The sequence below is a fragment of the Penaeus monodon genome, chromosome 39, assembly GCF_015228065.2.
Source record: "Penaeus monodon isolate SGIC_2016 chromosome 39, NSTDA_Pmon_1, whole genome shotgun sequence".
Taxonomy (NCBI): Eukaryota; Metazoa; Arthropoda; class Malacostraca; order Decapoda; family Penaeidae; genus Penaeus; species Penaeus monodon.
Window position 1 is genome coordinate 25470169 of NC_051424.1, and position 22623 is coordinate 25492791.

The window sequence follows — 22623 nt, forward strand, 5'->3', positions numbered from 1 at the left end:
GATAATGGTAATAAAATCAATATTAACCTAATGTGGGCAGTCTTTTTCGGCAGCAGTGCAGTCTGTTAAACGGTTATATACGTATCGGCCACATATATAGGGATGCCACCCGCGGCATCAGTGCTATGCCACCATGACATCATAGTAGATGCCTCCCGTGAACAAAAGATTAATAGGATTTTTTTTTTTTTTCTCTCTCTCTCTCTCTTATTATTATTATTATTATTATTATTATTATTATTATTATTATTATTATTATTCAGGAAAGGGAAATCAGGTGAGGTCAGGTAGGGTTTGCTAAATGTCTCATCAGTGGCTGAGCACTTGTAGATCTATCTGTTCCCATTACCAGTGAGTTCGGATGTGAAAATGTTCTCCTTATTTCACAGTCTCAAGTCAACAACCAGCACCCAAGACATTGTTCTAATTGGTACAATGGGGCACCGTAGAGCATATAAGGCTTTGAGATAGTCCAAAGCAAGGGTGCAGCAACCTTCTGTCTCACAGGCTTGATACCTTGTCTGCAAGTTGGTGGCAGTTCACATCCCTCTTTATAGTTAATGTATGGAAGTAATAGTAATACAGCATAGTAAAGTAGTTTTGGGTCTGCTAAAGAACTTTATGATACATCAATATGTACAGGGTATGCACTTTTGAAGGGTTAGAATACCATACAATTTTTTTCTATCCTTATGGTTGATGTTATGATGGGGTGCATTGGGCTATCATTTCTCAAAGAATTGGACTATTCGGCATTTTTTATCTCAGACATTGGTCAATATTTTCTCGCCTTTTATCCTTGTAAGTTCTCTGATTTTAAAGCAAATATGAGAGAGACAAAACTGGGGTCTTGTTGACACACACACAAAGATTCTAGTAGCAACATTCTCTGGATTTTTCTTTCTTTTTAGCTTTTATTCTCATTGTCCGTAACCCTCTTTTTCATCTGATATCTCTTTTAATCTTTCTTTACACTCTTTCCAATAACATAACATGTAAATAGTCATGGATACACTTGTGAACATAGAACTTAACACTTTGAAGTCTGAAGGGACTTATTTTTATGGAAAGTGAACGTACTATTGATGATTTCCCCAACTGTTTTGTTCAGTAGATTTTTGCAATAAGGGAAGCAAAGATATTATAATAGTATGCATATTACATTTTCTTTCTAGTGATTTCAGAGTGTCAATTTCTGATCTCAAATAGGGGACAGTTGATATTTCGTAAAAGCAACAAATGGCCCATTCATTTGTCTCAGAAAAACTCATTAAGGCCACATACAGTAGAGAGCGTTCACAAGTTATATTCATTCATCTGTTAAAAGAAATCTCACAGTATGTGCCTCCGTCATCTTTCCAATTAATCTGTTTATTATTCTTTAAGCATGTCTCTTCTGCCTGATGTATTTTCCATCACTAACTTTAGATTTTTTTTCTCTGTTACCTCTGCTGACAACTTTACTGTAGTGGGCAAGAAGGGTGAGTAAAATAAAGGTCACAATTTGTAGCGCATATTTTTTTTTATTATTATTATTATTGTTTATCTTATTTCTGCCAGGCTCATTGAGGAATTTCAGACACCATAACATGTCAGGAGAAAAGTAGAGCAAAATTAGTAACATTAGTAACTAGTACCAGTTATGCTAATAGCACATTCGGCTTCCAAATCTGTTTTTCATTAATGTATATTCTTTTCCTTCGGGTAATAGTTCTGATATACATTTTCTTTAATTGGTACTGCCAATTCTTTCAGGCCATATCTCATTGAGCTTGGTATGAGAAAGTAGCTTACTGTAGAATAGTACCTGCTTTTATTTTGATAAGTATCCTGGAGTTTGTGGCAGGTAGGAGACTGTGCTATCCCTCAGAGGTGTTTGGTGAATGTCAGGCAGATGTCTGGAAATTTTTAACAAGGTGATTGTGACCCTGCCAAAGTTGTTGATGATGGAAATTATATGGTGAGAAACTGTTTGCAGGAAGAAGCTGATTTTTAAATATATATATTTGGCTTTACTCTGTATGTTTCTAGTCTTTGTGGTATTAACAGCTTTCAGGTTACAGGATGTTATTTTCCTGGGGCATAAACAGTCCTGAATTAGTCTGTATCTGTCTGTCTGTGTTTCTGTCTCCCCCCTCTCTCTCTCTCTCTCTCTCTCTCTCTCTCTCTCTCTCTCTCTCTCTCTCTCTCTCTCTCTCTCTCTCTCTCTCTCTCTCTCTCTCTCTCTCTCTCTCTCTCACATTCCCCTCCCTGCCTCCCTGCCTCCCTCCCTCCCTCCCTCCCTCCCTCCCTCCCTCCCTCCCTCCCTCCCTCCCTCCTCTCCCTCTCTCTCTCACTCTCTCTCTCACTCCTCTCTCTCTCTCCTCTCTCTCTTTTTCTCTCCTCTCTTGAATAAAAATTTGGATCTGTCAGTGCATCATGTATGTCGCTTGATTGAAATAAAGGCTGAATGTCTTGTATATTCAAGAACTTTGGCAGTTCAGAACTAAAAGATTGATAGTTGGTCAAATTGCAGGGTGTTCCAAAGTCAGCAGAATTGCAATGTTTAATGTTATATAGTGACATTGTAACTGGTTAAAAAGAGAGACTGGTGTTTATTTTCTGAAACAAATAAAGGAGAAATTGCCTTATTGGGAGATAGTAAATATCTAATGTCTTGCAGTTTGACCATTCTAGTTACAAGATTTCATTCCTTTTGATATTGTACTTTATTATTCAAGATGATATATTAATTACTTGAATTCTAAGAGTTCCTCCATTTAGTGTATTTTATTGCCTCCATTTAGTGTATTTTATTGTTTTTAAACCCTTGTAGTTGAATATAGTTTTTACTGCTCCTCGTATGCCCATTGATTTTATTTCTTTTACTTCTAAGTAAGCCATACCTGACAGTTCTTTTTTGATTGCAGTGGCAATAATAACCGTCAGTGGGACAATGTGCAGTATGAAGCCATCAAGTGCCTCAAGGTTATCTGCAACAACATTGTGGGCATCAAAGAGTTCTTCAAACAAGCAGAAGGCTTCACCCTCCTGGCACAATCCCTCAACCCCTCTAAACCCAATATCATGCTTGAGGTCTTGCGACTCCTCTGCAGTTTCTGCCTCCCTATCTGGCAGCAAGATGGGCTGGATGGGCACAGAGAGGTCTTGGATGCCATCACTATTGTGGGGGAGCTCAAGAAGCAGGAAAGGTTTACACCCATCATTATGGGGCTGGGCATGCAAGGCAATGACCCTTTAAGGCTCAGCTGCCTCTCGCTCATCAATGCTATCATCAACTTCGTGCCCGATGATAATCTAGACTTCCGGATGCACTTGCGAAATGAGTTCATGAGGATGGGCCTGCAGGACCTCTTAGAGATTCTAATGAGCAGTGAACACATTGACATGAAGACGCAGCTGGAGGTGTTTAACAACTCAAGAAAGGAGGACTTTGAGGACTGGCAAGACCGCTTCTTCACACACGTGGATGAGATGGAGGATTTAGGGCGCTGCTTTGAGATTGTCAGGCAGCAAGTACAAGACTCCAACTGTGAGATGCCTCTCCTATCTATCTTGCAGCACCTTGCCTTTATCAGGGATGACGAGAATGTCAGGCCAGCCTACTTTAAGTTAATAGAGGAGTGTATTTCACAGATCGTCCTACACAGAAATGGGTGTGACCCAGATTTCCGAGCCACAAAGAGGTTTGAGATAAAACTAGATACCCTTCTTGACCAGTTCAAAGAAGAGACACGTAACAAAAATGAAAAGCTAGCATCAGAATATCAGATACAGTTAGAAGAAGCTCTTACCAAAAATCAGAAGCTTGAGGCTGAGCTCTCACTGGTCAAGAGTCGCTATGAAGAGGCCCTGAAACATGGTGGAGATCCAGGTAAAAAGGGTGGATTACCAACTGTACATGGTTTAGAGCAGATGATAGGTGGTGGACCTCCTCCACCTCCCATGCCTGGAGCTGGCCCTCCACCACCTCCACCTCCTCCTGGGATGGGAGGACCACCTCCTCCGCCACCACCTCCAGGTGCGGGTGGTCCTCCCCCTCCTCCTCCACCACCAGGTGGTCCCCCAGGTCCCCCCCCTCCTCCGGGAATGGGTCCACCTCCACCTCCTGGCATGCCTGCAATGAGACCACCAGTGGAGACCCTACCATACGGCATGACACTAAGGAAGACAATAAAGCCTCCTGCTCAAACAAAACGGCTCCAGTGGAACAAAGTGACCCCAAACAAGATGAGCGAGAACAGTTTATGGGTTCGTCTGAACAAGAAGGACATCAAGGTCAAGCAGGATGTGTTGAAGGACCTCAGCGAAAGGTTTGCAGTGAAGCAGCTGAAAAAGAAGAATGTGGAGCAGGTGGAGAAGGCTACGAAGAAGGACAAGGAGCTGCGTGTGCTGGACCAGAAGACCAACCAGAACCTGTCCATTGCCCTCCGGGGTCAGTTCAAGCACATGAGTCTGGACGATATTCGGCTGGCCATCCTCCAATGCGACGAATCCATCCTCTGTGTGGACTCCACTGGTGTGCCAGACTCATCTACGCTACAGACACTGATCATGGCCATGCCAGATCACGAGATCATCAAGAAGCTCACATCACTGGAGGACCCAGAAGAAGACCTTGCAGAGGGTGAGCGCTTCATTCACAGAATAGGCAAAATCAAGAAGCTAATTCCGCTCCTCAAGAACATGGCCTTCAAGACAGATTATCCATCATTAGTCAAGGAAACCCGGCTGGATATTGTGAACACCAAAGCTGCCCTGGATGAGCTCATTAACTCCAAGAAGTTTGAGAAGGTGTTGTCATACATCCTGGAGTTCGGTAATGTTCTGAATGCTGGCTCCAGGAACGCTGACACCTTAGGGTTCGACATCAGTTTCTTGCCCAAGTTGTCAAACACAAAGAATGCAGATGGCCACACTTTACTGCATTACCTGGCAGAGACATTGATGAAGGAGGAACCTGACAGTGCAGACTTTGAAGACGGCCTCTTGCATTTCTCTGATGCAGAAAGAGTCAATGTGGAGGCAGTGAAATCCAATATCGCAAAGATGAAGAAGGAGATCAAGAACATTGGCAATGATCTGCAGAGGCACACCAAGCAAGATCCAGAAGACAAGTATGTGATATTTTGCAAAGTATTCAGTAGATATACATAGGAAATATATATTTTTTTCATTTAACGAAACATTTATACAGGGAACTAAATTGTCTGCCAAGTCATATCAGAATGAAACATTTATTGGTATGTAGAAAGAATATTTCAGCCATTTCTTTTATTTGAGTGAACATCCCTCTCCCTCCCTCCCTTCCTTTATATAGTGAGGAAGCAAGGATTTTCCCCCTCACTCTACTTCTCCATACAGTGTATTGTTTGCTCTCTGACATGAGTTTGCTAGATAAAGCTTTTGTGCTTGTTATTGCATTCATAGAAATTGCATGCAGGCACAGTTTGAATTATTTCTTACTTGCTCAGCTTATTATTATTTATTGTAGATGGCCTAGTTGAACTTTATTAAGATTCAAAACCCAATACATGAATCTAAACCTTATTACAAGTAAATAGTAAATTAGTAAACAAAACAAAAAATCCATAGCCATTTTGTCATATATTGCATATTTAACCTATTGGATCTGGTTGCGTCACGGCAATCAAATCGACAATAAGCTGGGTGTTAGGCTTATGTGAGCAGCCGCTCTGTCAGGTGACTGTTTGTAGGCATGTGTGTGCGGTGGCAAGACTCTGTTCCTCCTTTTTGTAAAGTTATTTACTCGGTTTATGCAAATTATTATTATTATTATTTATTTATTTTTTATTTATTTATTTATTTATTTATTTTTATTATTATTTTTTTTTTTTTTTCCCAATATGTTCATGTGCCATTTGATTTGCATTATCCAGATGGTAATAGTTTTTTTTATTTGTGCAGACTTCAATCATCTCTCAAGGTAGTCTATGGCAAAAAAATATATATATATTATTATTATTATTATTATTATTATTATTATATAATATTCAATTTTCTGTAATACAACCTGTGTCAACGCTCACAATGCCGGAAAAAATGTTGCTGAGCTTGGAAATGGCTTCCTCCATGGGGCTGGCGCTCTTCCAGTCACCACTGACGAACATTACATTCCACACTCATACATCAATGGGAATAATGCAAAATCGCCAAATGAGTTAAATAACCTTCCAATGGCACAATGTTACCTGGCCAGATTTTCCCATGATAGTATATTCACATCACCCGCTTCTTGACCCAGATTTTTTTCATGTTGTGATAGTCACATCATCCAGATCCAAGGGGTTAATTGAATAAGTCTGTAAGTTAGAGAATTGGAACTTCTCAAATCACAGGAAGTGCTGATCATTAAGTCAGAATAGTTAGTGAAAATGTAGTATTAGGGATCAGTTGTTATGTTGGTATTATGTGCATTTTGAAACTCTTGAATAGGAATTGCTGCTTGGCAATGCAAATAAGCAAAATGGTTTGAGATATAGGTTGACATATGCATTTGGTTGTTTATTATTTGATGTTAATATCAAGTATATAGGAGATAGTTTTTTTCTTTCTTTCTTTCTTTCTTTCTTTCTTTCTTGATGTTATTTTTATTTCCACAAAAGCTGTTATAAAAATTTGATTAATATTACTGGTGATAGTAGTAATGTCAGTAATATTCATCTCAATATTAATTACATTTGGTGTTAATGTTATTGTCTTGATTACCATTAATAGTGTGTGCATTTGTACATAGGTTTGTATGGAAATGGACTCTATGTACATGTACTCAAAGTGATATGTTTATCATTATGCTGATAACGATTATTATTAGTAGTAGTAATAGTACTTGTAGTATTTGATATTAATGTTTATGTTTTTGCTTGTACTCACTCATAGTCTGAGTAAATATGCTTGCACCACCCAGAGGTACTTAGCATTACCGATCAACCTCTCCAACCCTTTCCATTTGCACCGTGATGTAGACTGACAGAGCCATGGAAAATCTCTTCTAGGTTTAAAGAGAAGTTTGAGGAGTTCCACCGGACAGCTGAAGAGGATGTGTCTCTTTTGGAGACAGAATTCGACATGATGCAGAAGAGGTTCGTGCAGGTATCGGACCTCTTCACCTTCGAGGTCAACAAGTACTCGCAAGAGGACTTCTTCAGGGACATCAACGAGTTTATTGCTTTATATAAAGTGAGTTCATTGGTGCCACTTTTTTCTTCTTATTCATCATCTCCTTATAACTTTGTTTTCATTTTTATTAATTTTAGATAGCCAAAAGGTATGGTAAGGTAGTTTTATGTTTCTCTGCATTTTTAATACTTTTCTTTTATTATATTCTTACTTTAAATATAAATTCTTTATTGTTATTTGGTTTACTTTCTCAATTTTATCAGTTAATAACAGACATGATATTAACCTGTGATATGAATAATTACCTTTTATTTTATTGTTTGTTTGATTTTTTTTTTTTTTTTCCATTTCCCATCCTGTATTGGGTAATTGTTACTTCTCCCCTCTTTTTGTATAAGCTTGAAGATAAATCTTAAAAAGAAAAGCAGAACACAACACCAAGTTGTGTCTTGGACTCCAATTGTTACATTGATGTTACAGAATTTTTTAGAAATAGGAAATAATTTTCTGAACCCTCTCTTTACCTGAAATCATTTGTTGTACTAGTATGCTTGGCTTGGAAACAACATATGCCAAGTTTCTTGATTGTTGGATGTGCTTTTCAAATAAATGGCAACAAATAGGAACATAGAGACACTGGATAACTAGTTTTATTCAAGTGATAACAGGAGTAGGTCTGTGTGTATTTGACAAAAATAATGAAAGGGTGTCAAAAATAATATCTTGTCTCATGGTAGCCACGGTTAATTTGTCCATTTGTGCTATCTTTATTTATATGTAAAATCTTGCTGAGTTAATGTATGTAAACAAATTGGTGAGTAAACAGTGGCAATAAGATGTTCAGTACCACCTAAATCACAAGAGAAGAAGTGGTACTGCAGAGTAGCAGTTTGATAACTTTGACAGGTATAGAATTCATTACCATGTGGAGAGCAAGTCAGTAAAGAAGGACTTAATAATAATCAGTGATTTTAGAAAAGAAAAAGAAGAAGGATGTTGGTTCCTGCCGTGCTGGTTTTAACAAGCATTTGGTTATCTTTTATTAGGTGAAGATCATAGATCTAGAGTTATTTCATTCACAGTGTAGATCTATGACTGTCCTTCATTATTGTAACATCTTACCTTTGCTTTTTTGCCATGTGGCCTAAAATCTCAGTTTTTCATAATGCTTCATTTTTTATTTGAATTTCAGGAGCATCTTGGTGTATATTGCCCCACGATCCTCTTTTTGTTGTTGCATTTTGCACTAATACTTTGAATATGGTTTTTACAACTGATGTGATGGTTTGCAGCATGGGGAGGAAGAGGGATGGATATTATTGTCACATATTTTTTGCTTTTGGTTTATGATCCAGATTATAGTGGTTTATATATGTGCATTAGATGTTTTTGATACCCATTATGATGCTTCAATGTCATATGCAGTGTACTTGCCTTCAGTTCAGATCTCAATTAGAAATGATAGCATTTAGGCAAAAGGCACTCTCACCATATTCAATTCTTTATCTTTCCCAAGTAAATGCTTTATTTCTGTTTTGCTTCCCCCTTTCCCCCTTCCCCTCCTTACCCACAATAGCAAGCCAAAGAACAAATTGTCAAAGAGGAGGAGAAGCGCCAGAGGGACCGCGAGGCTAAGGAACGTGCAGAACGGGAGAAGCTGGAGCGTGCAGAGAGAGACAACCGGCAACGGGCCCTACACGACGTCACGAATGACCAGAGTAACACGGAGGTTGTGGATCAGCTGATGCAGCTCATCAACACAGGCCAGGCCTTCGACGTCATGGGAGCAGGACGTAGGAGGCGGCCAGGCAAAACAACAGGTAGGATGATCGATAAAGATTTTTTCTTGGAGGGTATTTTATCTTTTCTTTTCTTTTTTTATTTCCTTTTCTACTTCCTTTTTATTCTTTTTGTTGGTAGATTATAATGTATTTCACCTTCTTTTTCTGTCTTTCTTTTTGAAATTATATATAATTTTTTTTTTTTCTTTAGGATAGGCTTTCATTGGATAACTTTGACAGAGATAGAATTCATTACTATTGTAATGAACCAGTTGTACATTATATGTAGAAATATTCATTTTAGCCAGTCCACAAACAGAGTGACTCTTTCAAAAGCAAGAAGGCAGGCAATGTTGTGGTACACTTATTGCAATCAGTGCAAAATGTAGGAAGAATCATGTGTACATGGTCATTATTCATATAGGTTAAACTTGATAATGTTTTCGGAGAAGTAATAAAGAAATGATGATGTAGTGAAGAATATGTATACAAATATGATTTATTCACTATAGTGCATTTTTTCTTTTTTTCTTTTTTTTTTGTTTGTTGAGAATTATGTCTGTTCACTAATCCTTCTGTTATTTTTCATTTTCTACAGATAAGAAAGTTTTTAGAAGATTTTGATGTTTGTTTGCTCTGTTTTAATTTGTTTTTATTCCATGTTTGATTACTGTTGTAGTTCTTGAAGATATATGATTATTGTTAATGTGTGGGATAAGTGATCATTTGTTTAGCTGTTATTTCATTTCCTGGTCTATTTTATATTGTTTATGTCATTGTTTATTTCTTTTCTTTTCTTTTCCCCTCTCTCTTCCTGAAGTGTGTTCTTGTTCATTTTTAACTAGAATTTTATTTTGTTTTGTTTTATTTATATGTATTATTTTTTTCTCTCTCACTCCACTCAGTGTATGTTATTCACAGATGTAACTTGGAAGACTCCCAGCAAGTCTGAATCTTGTTTTAAAAAAGATTGATGATTTAGCATTGTTCTATATGTAGTGAAACCTCTTTGCAGTGCCTTGCAGAAAATGTCTTAAAAAATATAGATATGTATGTTTAGTTTAGTTTTTCTTGGGTTGTGGGTTTGTTAGGGATAGTTGTGCTGTTTTCCAAGGCAGATATAAGTAGCTGATTCAGATAGATATGTAGGTGTAGATCACAAGATACTTATTTTAGGCTCTTTGTTCAATTAGTAGATGAGGGAACAAACATAGGGATACACCTTATCATTCATTAAAATAATAGTTGTGCACTAAACACTTTCCATGTTGAAAAATCTTCACCAACAATTTTTTTTTCTCTATTGAATCATGCAAAAAAAAAAAAAAAATGCAGAATTAGGCTCAGGGTGTCGCAAGTGGGCTAAGGCACTGGTAGATTTCTGCAGTCGAAAGACGGGAAAAGAACAGAGTAAGAATAAGAAGCAAAAGAATAAGTTTTTTTAAGGCAAAGGTAAAAAGGACATTGATATAAAGGAGAGATTAAAAAAAAGGTCATAAAGAAATAATTTAATAATAATGCTTTTTGGAATTATCTTGGTAATATATATATATATATATATATATATGTATATATATATATATAAAATATATATATATATATATATATATATATATATATATATAATATATATTATTATATATATTATATGATTTATTAGATGTTTTTACCTGTGCTTGTGCTTTAAAATGGATCATTAGTTGTATTTTTTACTGTGAAGTGTCATTGCTTTCATAAAAGTTCGTGATAGCAAAAGTATTCTTCAGTAAGGATGTAATTGATGTGCTGTTTTCCTTTTTGAAAGGATTTGTTCAGTTTATGTGGCAATAAGTTTAAGATATACTGTCATCCAGAGTTTGCATATATATTTCTGTCATTCTTACATCATTTGCCATTATTCATAAGTTTTGTGCACAGTTTAATAGCTTAGGAATTCTTTGTACTAAGGGTGCAGTTATCCCTAAATGCAGACATATAGGTGTCTTAGCACCTATTTCTTGGACGAAGAAGCATCAGTATTGAGAACAAAGTTTTAGAATATAAACAAGTAAAGATGTATCACCAAAGTACATCAAGTAAAAACTGTGAATTAATATAAATAAATGTCAGTGGAGCTGCTTAGTGCTTTGTCTGTTAGAGATAATAGGGAAATTTTATGTGTGTGTCAGTGCATGCATATGTGAGTGTGAATACAGGCTTTGGATTTTAAGATGAAAATAAAAATTGCTGAGACATACGGGAAATTTGATGTTTTAAGAGGATGAACCATGTACATTGTGTGTTTTTTAGGAATTAGAGATGCTTTTCATCTATTCATGACTAAAGGAAAATGCTTTTCAGAAAGACTTGGACTAGGGAGGTGGGTGAGACTTTACAGATGACCTTAATACAACCTTGACACATGAATCTTCTCCCAAAAAAGGAACCTTTATACACCAATTTGGTCTTGTATAAGCCATTTATTAGGCAGCCTGTTAGGAAAATCAAACATTAGGTCTAAAAGAACGCACATTGGTCATATGACTCAAAGATGAAGTAAATGCTTTAAACAAATGGCGCTGAAAGAGGTTTTACTGCTAAACTAATCTTCATACATAAAAGAGACAATATAAATACAGCTTCAGTGTCAACCTGCTTGAAACAAACATTCAGGCTGTGTATGGAACAAAAAAAAAAAAGAAAGATATAAATGCGGGCTTATGCTTTGACTACTACTATAATTTTTTTTGGTTTGTTTGCTCACTCATTCCTGTGACATTTCACACCTGACAGGGAGGAGCCAGCTTGTCCATTGTGGGTAAGACAAGACCCCATGAATTGTGTGTCACTGCCTGCTTGTAGAGTTTGACCCTCTTCTCCCCCCTGCCCTTTGTTTCTCCCCCTCCCATTCCCCCCTTTCTTCTTACGTGCACCTGTCACCGTGCGTTAATATGCTTCTGTGGTTTCAGTTTATGCAGTATTTTGATTTTTTATTGTTTTTTAAGAGGGGAAGAAGTGGAGGATGTGGAACTGGTAACAGGTACATCCACTGTTGATAGTCTTGTGTTATGAATTTATTTATTATTACAAATATAATTGAGGTCAAATTGACTAGAGTGGTTGACTCGGTGATTATCTGTTCAGCCATATGTTTGTAAAAGATAAGTAGTAAAGCAAACCTGAGTGGATGATGCATTTATACCTGCATAAAATTCATACACATGGATCTGTGTGTGTGTGTGTGTGTCTGTCTGTCTGTCTGTCTGTCTGTCTGTCTGTCTGTCTGTGCGTACGTTCATGTATGTATGCATGTGCAAGTCACATCCACATTTTGTGTTTCTCCACATGTACATGCAAGTATGCATACTTGCAACATGTGCAAGCTGTATATTGAGTATAGACTTCTTTTATATTTAAATATAAATAAGATATTACCAGTTCATTTTATCCAATTAACCACTGTATCAAGTGAGTTCCACATTCTCCAATAATGGTAACTGTTCTACTATATTAATTGATGAAGCTTGCTTGCTTTTACACACCCAAGCACTGCCACTTGCATCCCTGGGAAGGTGTTGGAGAAAAAGTTTTATTTATTCACTTGTAACATATCTTTGAGTTATTAAGAGTTTTTTTTTGTTTGTTTAATAATTCATTTATTTTTTTATCTGTGACTTTCATTGTTTCATTTTTATTTTTATTTATTTAAACATATGTATATTATTTTCAAGGAGACTGTCATTCAAATAAGGTTCCTTCGTTTGTCTTTACTATCTAACTTTAAGTCTGTGTGTATATGTTTATATATACTTACAATATATATATATATATATATATATATATATATATATATATATATATATATATATATATATATATATTTCTTGATTTACCTTTTACATTTCCTAAGAGCTTATATATGTATGTGTGTATGTTTGTGTGTGTGTGGGCTTTCTTTTATGATTTTTTAACTTTTCTCTTTGTCGTTCTCCCTTGCTGTTATCTTTCCTGCCTCTCTTATTCCCATTTCTCCATCTTTCATTCATTCTTCTTTTCTTTCTTTCTTCCCTTTTTATTGTCTGTTTCCTCCTCAGCCTCTTCTTCCTACTATTACTTCTACTACTACTACTTCTTTAACATTACCTTATTTTGCCTGATGCCTGAGCTTCATACACAATTTGGAAATACACAGTGATTGCAAAGACAGTTTTTTGAATTGGTGATCATTCCAAAAATAGACCATTGAAATATATTGTTTTGTTTACTTGAATGTGTTAGTTTTCATTGTTTCAATTATTATCATACTGTTCATTCATTAGGTACATTTTTTTACCATTTCTTGCCATATTTGCCTTTTTGTCATTATAGAAGTGATATTCCCATTCAGACAGAAAGAATATCATTAGGTGCAAAAGACCCATGAAATTGCTCCCAAAGATAGAATTGAAAGTAATGAGGTTTATTGGCCTCTGTGTGAATTTATCTCTTCTTCTCGTTGAGTTTTTAAAGATAATAATAAGATTAAAGAAACATGAGCCTGAATATATATATGTATATATATATATATATATATATATATATATATATATATATATAATATATATATATATATATATATATATATATATATATATATATCTTCCCACCCCCACCCACCCAAAAAAAATGTATGCATGTTTTTCTTATTTTATGCATAACTTTCTGGTATATAATTCTTTTAAATGAAAGAATATATTTACTGTCAAAAATTGGAATGTTTTGCTACTAACCAGTGCAATAATCATTAACAAAAGCAAAATTGTGTGAATGTTGAAAGTAAGACATTTTCTTAAGCTCTCTGTTCTTCTTTCGTTCTTTTTCTCCTTTCATCATTTTTTCAATAAAAGAATCTTCTTTCCCTGTAGTTCTTGTATTACCTTCCTTCCTTTTATTTATTTGCATATTTTTTATGTTTTATTATTTATATGTTTACTTATTGGCATATTAGTAATTTCATTAATTTCATTAATTTGGGTTCTTCTCCTTCCTATTTTTCATTTCTTTCTTTCTTTCTTTCTTTCTTTTGTACATCATTTCGGATAAGGAGTTTACTGTTAGTGATATGCTTTACCCCTCTCTCTCATAATTTTATTTTTTCTTCTTCATCTTCTTCATCTTCTTTAATGTGCACATCCAAGTGATGATTTAGTCAGACAACACCTATTGCAGGAAAATGTTGTTTTTGTGTTTTTATTTTTTTGCCATAGTGTATGGTTTCAGGAAGGTGGTGCAACCTGCTATGACTGAGGCAACCAGTCATGTTAAAAAGTAAAAAATTATTAACCATTAAATGGAGGTTGTTGCCCGTCTGAGAGGGTCACCTGCCATTTAGGGGTTAATTACCCAGTTATCATTAACATAACATTTTTTTCTTTTCTTTTTCCTTTTCTTTTTCTTTTTCTTTTTCTTTAATCAACTGAAATGGGTTCACAGAAATACATACGATAATGATTGACTGTCATATCTAAGTGATGGTCTTTATAGTTGTTTTAATATTTTATTTATATATTTATTTATATATTTTCTAGCATGTAATGAGTGTTTCAATAACCCACATGCTTGTTCACTCTCTTGTTTTTAAATTGGAGCACCATTGCACTTTAGATAGATGGTGTCACCTTTTATTGTTATTATCATTATTATTTTTATTATTATTACCATCATCATTGTTATCATTGTCATTATCATTTTTTTTATGGTAATTATTATTGTTATTACTTATTATTATTATTTTATGACTAAGTATAATGTGATTATTGTTATGTTTCCATGAATTTCTCTCATGTGTTCTCAGATAACCAATAAATTAAAGATTAATGTCTGTAAATAAACATTTTATGTTTTGAGTGCACTAACATGAATTGTGTCAACTTGGTTGTCTTGAATGTATAACATAACATTAAATTACCTTATTTTTTATGTATTCTGATAATGGTGTTAATAGTAATGATTGTTCTAGATTTATTTTAGTGATGAAGAAAAAAATATTGGTGGAGTAATGATAAAAATGCCAGATTTGATGATATTTTATTAATAGTAATATTGATGAAGTAGTATTCTTTTTTGGATGATCATTGCTGTTAACATTTTATCCTTTTAATTTTACCTGTAATTCTCTGAAGTTATTGTACAGTGCATTTATATTAGATGGTACATTTAGATTGGACTTTATTATTAGAAAATATACATCATGATATATATATGTATTTAAGCTATTCTGTTTGAAGAATAATGAATCAAATTTATATTTACCGTCACTTGTCCTTTATATTTTGCCCCATTCTCACACCTTGCATTGCTTGACAGCCGAGAGAAGGGCCCAGCTGAATCGGAGCCGGTCGCGTTCCGGTTTGGCCGCGCAGTCGCCAACTAGCAACAGAGAAATTAAGCTGTGAGTAGTATGTGTGGGTAGGGATGGTAATTAGTTGTATGATGTGTATGTGGGTATGGCTGGATAGTGGTGTGAGTTGTGGATGTTTGTGTGGGATCGGTCTGCTGTGTGTGGGGAATGTGCTTCGCTGTAGGGTGAATCTGTGGGTGTGAGGGCTGCTTCATGGAGTAATAGTTTTAGTAGGTGATGGCTCAGTGGCCAGGTGGGTGTGGGTGGTGCTTCCCTGTGTGGGGTGTTTGTGGGTGGGTGGGTCATTGGCTACATGCTGAGGGTGATGCTAATACAGAATAGAAGTAAAGATGGAAAAGAGTTCTGGTTTTGGTTATTTCTTTATTAATGTTTTCAGTATTGTAAATAATACTTTGATTATTGATTGATAGTATTAATTGCAGGATATTAGGATAGTTTTATTCACTGTTACTTTTGATGTTACTATCAGCATCTTTATCATCACTGCAGGACGGACACCATCGATGTGGATGTGGAAAACCAGCCAGTTCGGTCATCTCGGCCTCGCACGCGACGGCCAGGACTCCCAACGGGCCTGGAATCACGGGACAGGAGCTTCAACCAACAGCAGAATGCCGTGAATGGGGATTCTTCCGATGCATTGCTGCAGAGACTCCGGGAATTGTAAAAAGAGAAGAGAAAGAGAAAGAAGAGTTCTGCGAGAGACAATGAGTGGGATATGTCTCTGCATTTATATCTGTTGATATTATTCATAATAATCATATTTGTTTTATTCTTATTCTTATCATTATTATTATTATTGTTATTGTCATTATTATTATTGGTAATCTTAAAATGCCTCTTGATTTTATTATCTTTATTATTATTAATGTTATTACTGCTGATATTTATTGTAATTATCAGCATTATCATCATATTTTTTTTTTTTTTTTCATAAGGTCATTACCATGATATTATTGTTTTTTTTTTTCCCATATGTATAGATTAGAGAAAATTATATATTTTAAAGATATTGATATTTGTATAGTTAGTTCAGTGGGAAGTACTGCCAGTAAAAAGTTTATAGATCTATTTGATAGAGAGGATTACTGGACTTTCAGTGAATGCATTAAAGTAGATAGATGGTTTTATTGATAGTTTAGGGCTTACTTGGTTAAGTTCAGGAATTTCTATATAGATCAGTGGCATATTTGATTGTTTTATTATTGATGTTTTTACTACTGTCATGAGTTCTGTTAATATTATAATTGATATGATTATTAATTTATTAATGTTTTTACTTTTATTTATATATTCATTTTTTTATCATTATAATGTATACTTATATATACATATACACATGCATATATAAAAACATGTCATCTTCCATTCATATCACAACTTCTAAATAGAATGCCAAAATCATCAACAGATAACAAGGAAAAGAAATGGAGCAAAAAATGAAGGGTTGTTATTCTTACGTCTAACCAACAAGGGTTTCCAATTTTATGGAATGACCCCACTCTGTCCCAGGTGAACTTGGTGCCCATTGATTTATTAATGTTATTTGCTGTATTTCTCTCTAACTTCTTTTTTCTTCTTTGTCTTACTGCGTCTTTCTTTACCTTAAATATGACAGGCTCTTTCTGTGCAAACATGTAAAGAGTGATTCTTTTTAATACACCCTGTGGGCGTACGCTATAATTCTTGATTTCTGAAGTAGTGTTATAACATGATAATTTTATGTAGGTATCCTCCAGTTGCAAATACCCTTGTGCGTAATCTGTGCATGTGCTTGTATATATATGTTTGTGTCTGAATATACACACATGCACACATCCTTGTACATTGTGATGCAACGTATCTCGTGATACTGCCATGCTTTTACCTTTTCCTTCTTCCTTCTCTTTCTTTATTGTTCTTCTCTTTTCTGTGTGTGAATAGAGAAGGTTCCTTTACTGTTCCATGCTTTCTGTTTGTGTAGAGGAACCTCAAAAGCTTTTTCTTGACTATCTTTTATATTATAATTTTCCCCCCCCTTCTCTTTCTCTCAACTAACGTATGTTGTAAGAGTTTGTCGTGATGTTGCACTACGGAATGAAATAATGAAAACAATTTGTGATACCGTTGAAGCTGCAATATTCAGGCCTTTGTACTGATGCATTAAGCTTGTGCCTTGATTTGTTTCTGTGTCTGTCTTGCGTCCGAAGATTTTTTAAGTTTAATTTTTATTTTATTTTCGATAACGGTGTGAATTGTACATAAATCATTGCATTCCTCTTGTACCTGTGAGATGTCAAAAAAGAAAGAAAAATAATGCATTACATCATATGATTAAAAGTTTGATGGATTTGTCAGTGAGACTGACTTTTTTTTTTTTTATCAAGAGGCAATCACTTTGAAAATTTTCTCATCTCTTTAATCCTTTACGGATGGGTCACGTGTACAAGCATCATAACACACCGCTTGGTCTGCGGGTTATGGCTGTATGCGTGGCGATGCACCAGAGCACGTGGGGCAGGAAGTTCCGCTTCTCGTAGTGGACTCCTGTGCCCAGTGTCTGGACATTGCCGGAAATCACCAGAGTTTATGACGCTCAGGGATTTCTGATTCCCCGTCGGCGTTGGGTTAAAGAAATTTTAATATTGTAGATTACTTTTGGTGTTGATTTAGCTTTGTATTTATATTTTCTTCCTTCATGATTTCTTTTTTTATTATTATCTCTGCCTCTCCTTTTCATCTATATATGTACATATATATGTATCTGGAGTTGAAGAATCCAGTAAAATTTCTTTTTCCCAGGCATTTGTATAACAAGCTGATTCCATTCTACAACACTTGACCCGAATTACCTCCCCACCCTCCACTCTCACGTGATTTATTAGAATATACCGGCCACATGTGTTCAAAATAACATTGCAAACTTATATTTCAAAACTCCATAACACATAATATATGTATGCGTTTGTTCAGAGGATATCCATTGTGTTGGATATCGTTCAACTTTCATTGATAAGGAATAAGAAGAGGTAACAAAGGTATAATCTCCAGTACAGAGATGTAAATAACATTGTCTCCGTGAATTTACAAATTGATGTTGTGCTTATTTGTAAGCACATTTCGTGTAAATGGTCTTCCATTATATATTTATCCAAATAGGATTTCTGAGTTTTATCTTTAGAGAGAGAGAAAAAAAAAATTGTCAATTAACTTCCTTGCTTTTAACAAGGACTCTTTCATAGAGACTTTCACTTGGTAGATGCATTTGCAGTTTTCAGCACCTGCATTTGGATTACTGTCTGTGTTATTAATTTCCACCGCTTACCTCTGTTTTTTGTAGTTGGGAAATTCTTCATTCCAGATGTTTTCATGAATTAATGATATTAAGTGTGTACGCTGTTTTAGGGGAGGTCAAAAAGTAAGCAGGTATGAGATTATTATTATTTTTAGTTCCTCTTCCCCATGTGTGTGTAACTAATTGTGTTTCTTTGCTATACATGTCATCTACATATAAATTTTGATAACTATTGGTCATCTCATGGAGCAGAAGTAGAGTCACCCATACTTCTTTTCAGAAAGAGAGATAGCATTGGGTTTTTGATGTGGTGCACAGACTTAATTATTTTTTTTAGAAACGCCTCTTTTTTTTTTTTTTTTGTTTTGTTACAAACACGCCTGTTCATGAGTAAGAATAGTAAATTTTTTTTCTTAGTAATATCATGAACTTTACAACACAGGGATTGTTTTCTTGTTTTATCTTTTACTTTAATAAAAGAGGCTTTGAAATAAGAATTAAATTGAAACAACGAATCTTGAACAACTGCAGCTAGTCTGTTATTTGCAGTTATGCCAATATGATTGTGATTAAAAGGTCCAAAACAACATCTGGATTCTTTAAAATAATAGAAGATGTGCCATCAAGTGTTCAGCAGTTTTAACAAAGCATTTAATAATAACAAGATATAAGTTCTTTTGTATCTTTCATTTCCATGGATTATTTATATGTAAATAACACGTCAGAATATTAAGCCAAGGTCTCCGTTGTAGTACATTGAAAAATCTCCATGGAGGGGTTAAAAGTAGCCTCGTATTGTAATGAAAACTTGCGTAGTGCCTAAGTTTTGTCTCGTGTAGATCTGTATCATCTTATTTTCCCTGTGTTAACCATTGCTGTGGTACCATGGTAATTTAGTTTGACTTGCTACATTATTCTTTTAACTCCCATCCTTTCTTCTGTTTAAAGTGCCATTAAACAGCTCTCTGTATATAAGTTTTGGTATGTATTTATATTTATATATGTAAAGAGAGTTCTTTTGGAATGCCCTATATTGTTTGATAACACATCCTTTTAATATATTTTTCCCCCATTCAAATCACACGTAGGTGCCAGTTTATCAAAGATATTTCCTCTTGATACATGCGTAAATCATGGTGGAAGCAACCACAGCTTGGCAATCATAGTAATATATACTACTTTGCTCATCCATAGTGTATAGCCTTCATGGAAGTAAGAGTTGCTGTAGCAGTAATATTCTGTTCTCATTTTTGTAGCTGCCAGTATGCGCCTTCCTTACGAGTGATGATGTCGATAAATCAGCATGACGGAGAAATGTAGAATTCTTTTCATTTAACCCGAGATTCTGATAAAAAACAATACGACTTGTTTTGTTTTTCTCTCAGCCTGTTTTTAGTGTGTATTTAAAGATGAAAGGAAGCACCCAAAGCAGTCTTTTGTGTTTATATTGGATTTTTAGGGATTTTTTTTTTTCCACATTTCATTATTATAAGTGTGAAGATTTTTTTTTTCTTTATTTAATGAAACTGTGCTCACTTTTTTGTGCTCACTCATATTTTTGCATCTTACCAGCAGTATGTGCTTCATCCTATATAGAAGCTTTGTAATCAGATTTTTACCTGCTAGAATTTGTTTTTCTTTCTTTCTTTCTTTAATTTATTATCTTTATTAATTATCAATTGATTATTGATTATATATTAATTGTTATTGATGAGTGAAATGAATTTAGTTCTTTGTTGCTGTGATATTATGTAAGGTGCATCATAGGATTCATGGATATGTTCTTTTTCATGTTTTAAGTAAAAGAGGGTGCTTTGAATTATATTCCTTTGGGTAAAACCATTTTATAGTGCTGTCTCTTTCATTATTATTTTATTTTATCTAATTGTTTATTTATTTATTATTTACCTTTTTAAAAAGTTTTCTTCATGTTTAAAGAAGTACTGTAATATCAAAGAAATTATAGAAAAGAAATTTTGATTTTTTTTTTATATAAAAACCTAAAAGGATATGAAGCATTTTGTGAAAGTATATTTATATATCAAATGAAGTATTTTATAAAATGTTCAAACTGTTATGCACATGTTTAAGAACACATACACACCTCCATATCTTTCTTTAGCATATAAATAGGGTTTTAATTTTTTTTTAATGGTGCTTGTATGAAAGAACATTTAGAATAGAAAAAATAAAATTAAAAAAATAGTAATTCTTGTGATTTTTTTTTTTTTTTTAGTATTTTAATTTTGAATTTATCTTTACTAAAAAAAAAAGAGTATATTAATTTTGAATTTCCTTAAAACTAAAGAAAGTAGGTTTTTTAACTTTAGAAAGTCAAGTAAGATATTTTAGTAGAGATTTCCAAAGATCATGAATAGTGTAAGGAAATTTTGTTTAAGAAGTATGCTCTGTGTTTTCTTGTTCTTTGCATGATATCACCCAGCTTTTTTTGAACACCGCATAAATTTAATCTTGTGAATTTCCTTGCAAAAAGTAGTCCTGTCAGACTGAAGACAAATTCTGCTTGGCATTAGAACGTATTATTTGCAGCTTTATTTTTGTCTTTATCAGTCCTTTCATTTTTTTGTTTTGTTTTTTTCATGATGTGGGAGAGGAAAGTTGCTTCTATGCATGGTTAGATGTGAACTCTGCATGCATGTATAGGTTGAGTGTATACATGCATGGAGGAATAAGTTCATTACTGACATGCATTTGCTTGTAACTTCTATAATTTTAGGAGTAGGAACAGTGTCATGAAGTGGGATCAGGTTTCATTCTGATTCATACAGTATATAATATTTATTTCAGGTTACTTTTTCTTTTTATTATTATCATTATTCTCTCTCCCTCTCCCTTACCATCACCCTCACCCTTACCCTTACCTACATCAGAATAATCATCAAAGAATATCCGAGCTTTATCTTTTTTCTTCTTTTTTTTCAATGCACCAATATATATCCTTCAGTTACACTTCTCATTTTGCTTGCTTTCTCTATCAATGCTCTTTGTTATGACAAGAAACAAAATTCCAACAAAGTGATTTCCATCTTGCACAAGAAGTACAAGGGGCCAATTGGATACGATATAAACTGTTGTACATAATAGTGGAAAGTTTATTTTTATTACATACAGCCCATTAAACTACGCAATAATAATGATAGAAAAAATCTACCGGCTATTATCTTTTTAAACGAAGGCAGAACCTTTTGTACATATTTTTATAGAGTACTTTTGTAAAGAGGAAAAATCCATCATAATGTTACCATTATTAACCATGTAATAAACTATGGCTTAGTTCTTTGTATTTGTTTCTATTTCCTTATTAAAATAAGCAAGCTAGATGTATTTCAGAAACTACCAATCATAACCACAGCGTATGTATATAGAGTGAGTGTGAGTGTGTGAGTGTGTGAGTGTGTGTGTGTGTGTGTGTGTGTGTGAGTGTGTGTGTGTGTGTGTGAGTGTGTGTGAGTGTGTGTGTGTGTGTGTGTGTGTGTGTGTGTGTGTGTGTACGTATATACATGTATATACGTGTACACACATATACATGTATATACATATATATATATACATATGTATCTTCTTCTTTTAATGGTAGGTTCATTATCTGAGCCGCCGTGGTCACAGCATGATACTTAATTGTAGTTTTCATGTTGTGATGCTCTTGGAGTGAGTACGTGGTAGGGTCCCAGTTCCTTTCCACGAGAGTGCCGGTTACCTTTTTTCGGTAATCATTCTCTCTATTTTATCCGGGCTTAGGACCTGCACTGACTTGGGCTGGCTTGGCCACCAGTGGCTAGTTAGGCAATCGAGGTGAAGTTCCTTGCCCAAGGGAACAACGCACCGGCCGGTGACTCAAACCCTCGAACTCAGATTGCCGTCGTGACAATCTTGAGTCCGATGCTCTAACCATTCGGCCACCGCGGCCTTATACATGTGTATACATATATACAAATACATATATACATACATATATATATCCATACACACACACACACACACACACACACACACATCACACACACACACACATAATAATATATATATAT

General features: G+C 34.7%; 1 protein-coding gene across 8 annotated transcripts in view; it reads left to right on the plus strand.

The window, feature by feature from the left end:
- Positions 1-21874, plus strand: part of LOC119597330 (protein diaphanous homolog 1-like) — a 31872-nt gene extending 9998 nt beyond the window's left edge. For 4 of the 8 annotated variants that reach the window (XM_037946881.1, XM_037946879.1, XM_037946880.1 and 1 more), the window contains exons 6-12: positions 1470-1481; positions 2910-5117; positions 7017-7200; positions 8717-8960; positions 10257-10331; positions 15246-15330; positions 15790-21874. In XM_037946881.1, coding sequence (XP_037802809.1) covers positions 1470-1481; positions 2910-5117; positions 7017-7200; positions 8717-8960; positions 10257-10331; positions 15246-15330; positions 15790-15967 — 2986 coding nt within the window. In that variant the 3' untranslated portion in view covers positions 15968-21874. Of the gene's footprint in view, positions 1-1469; positions 1482-2909; positions 5118-7016; positions 7201-8716; positions 8961-10256; positions 10332-11693; positions 11719-15245; positions 15331-15789 lie in introns of all 8 variants that reach the window. The other 4 variants (XM_037946887.1, XM_037946884.1, XM_037946885.1 and 1 more) reach the window with 4 other exon arrangements.
- The last annotated feature ends 749 nt before the right edge of the window (positions 21875-22623 follow it).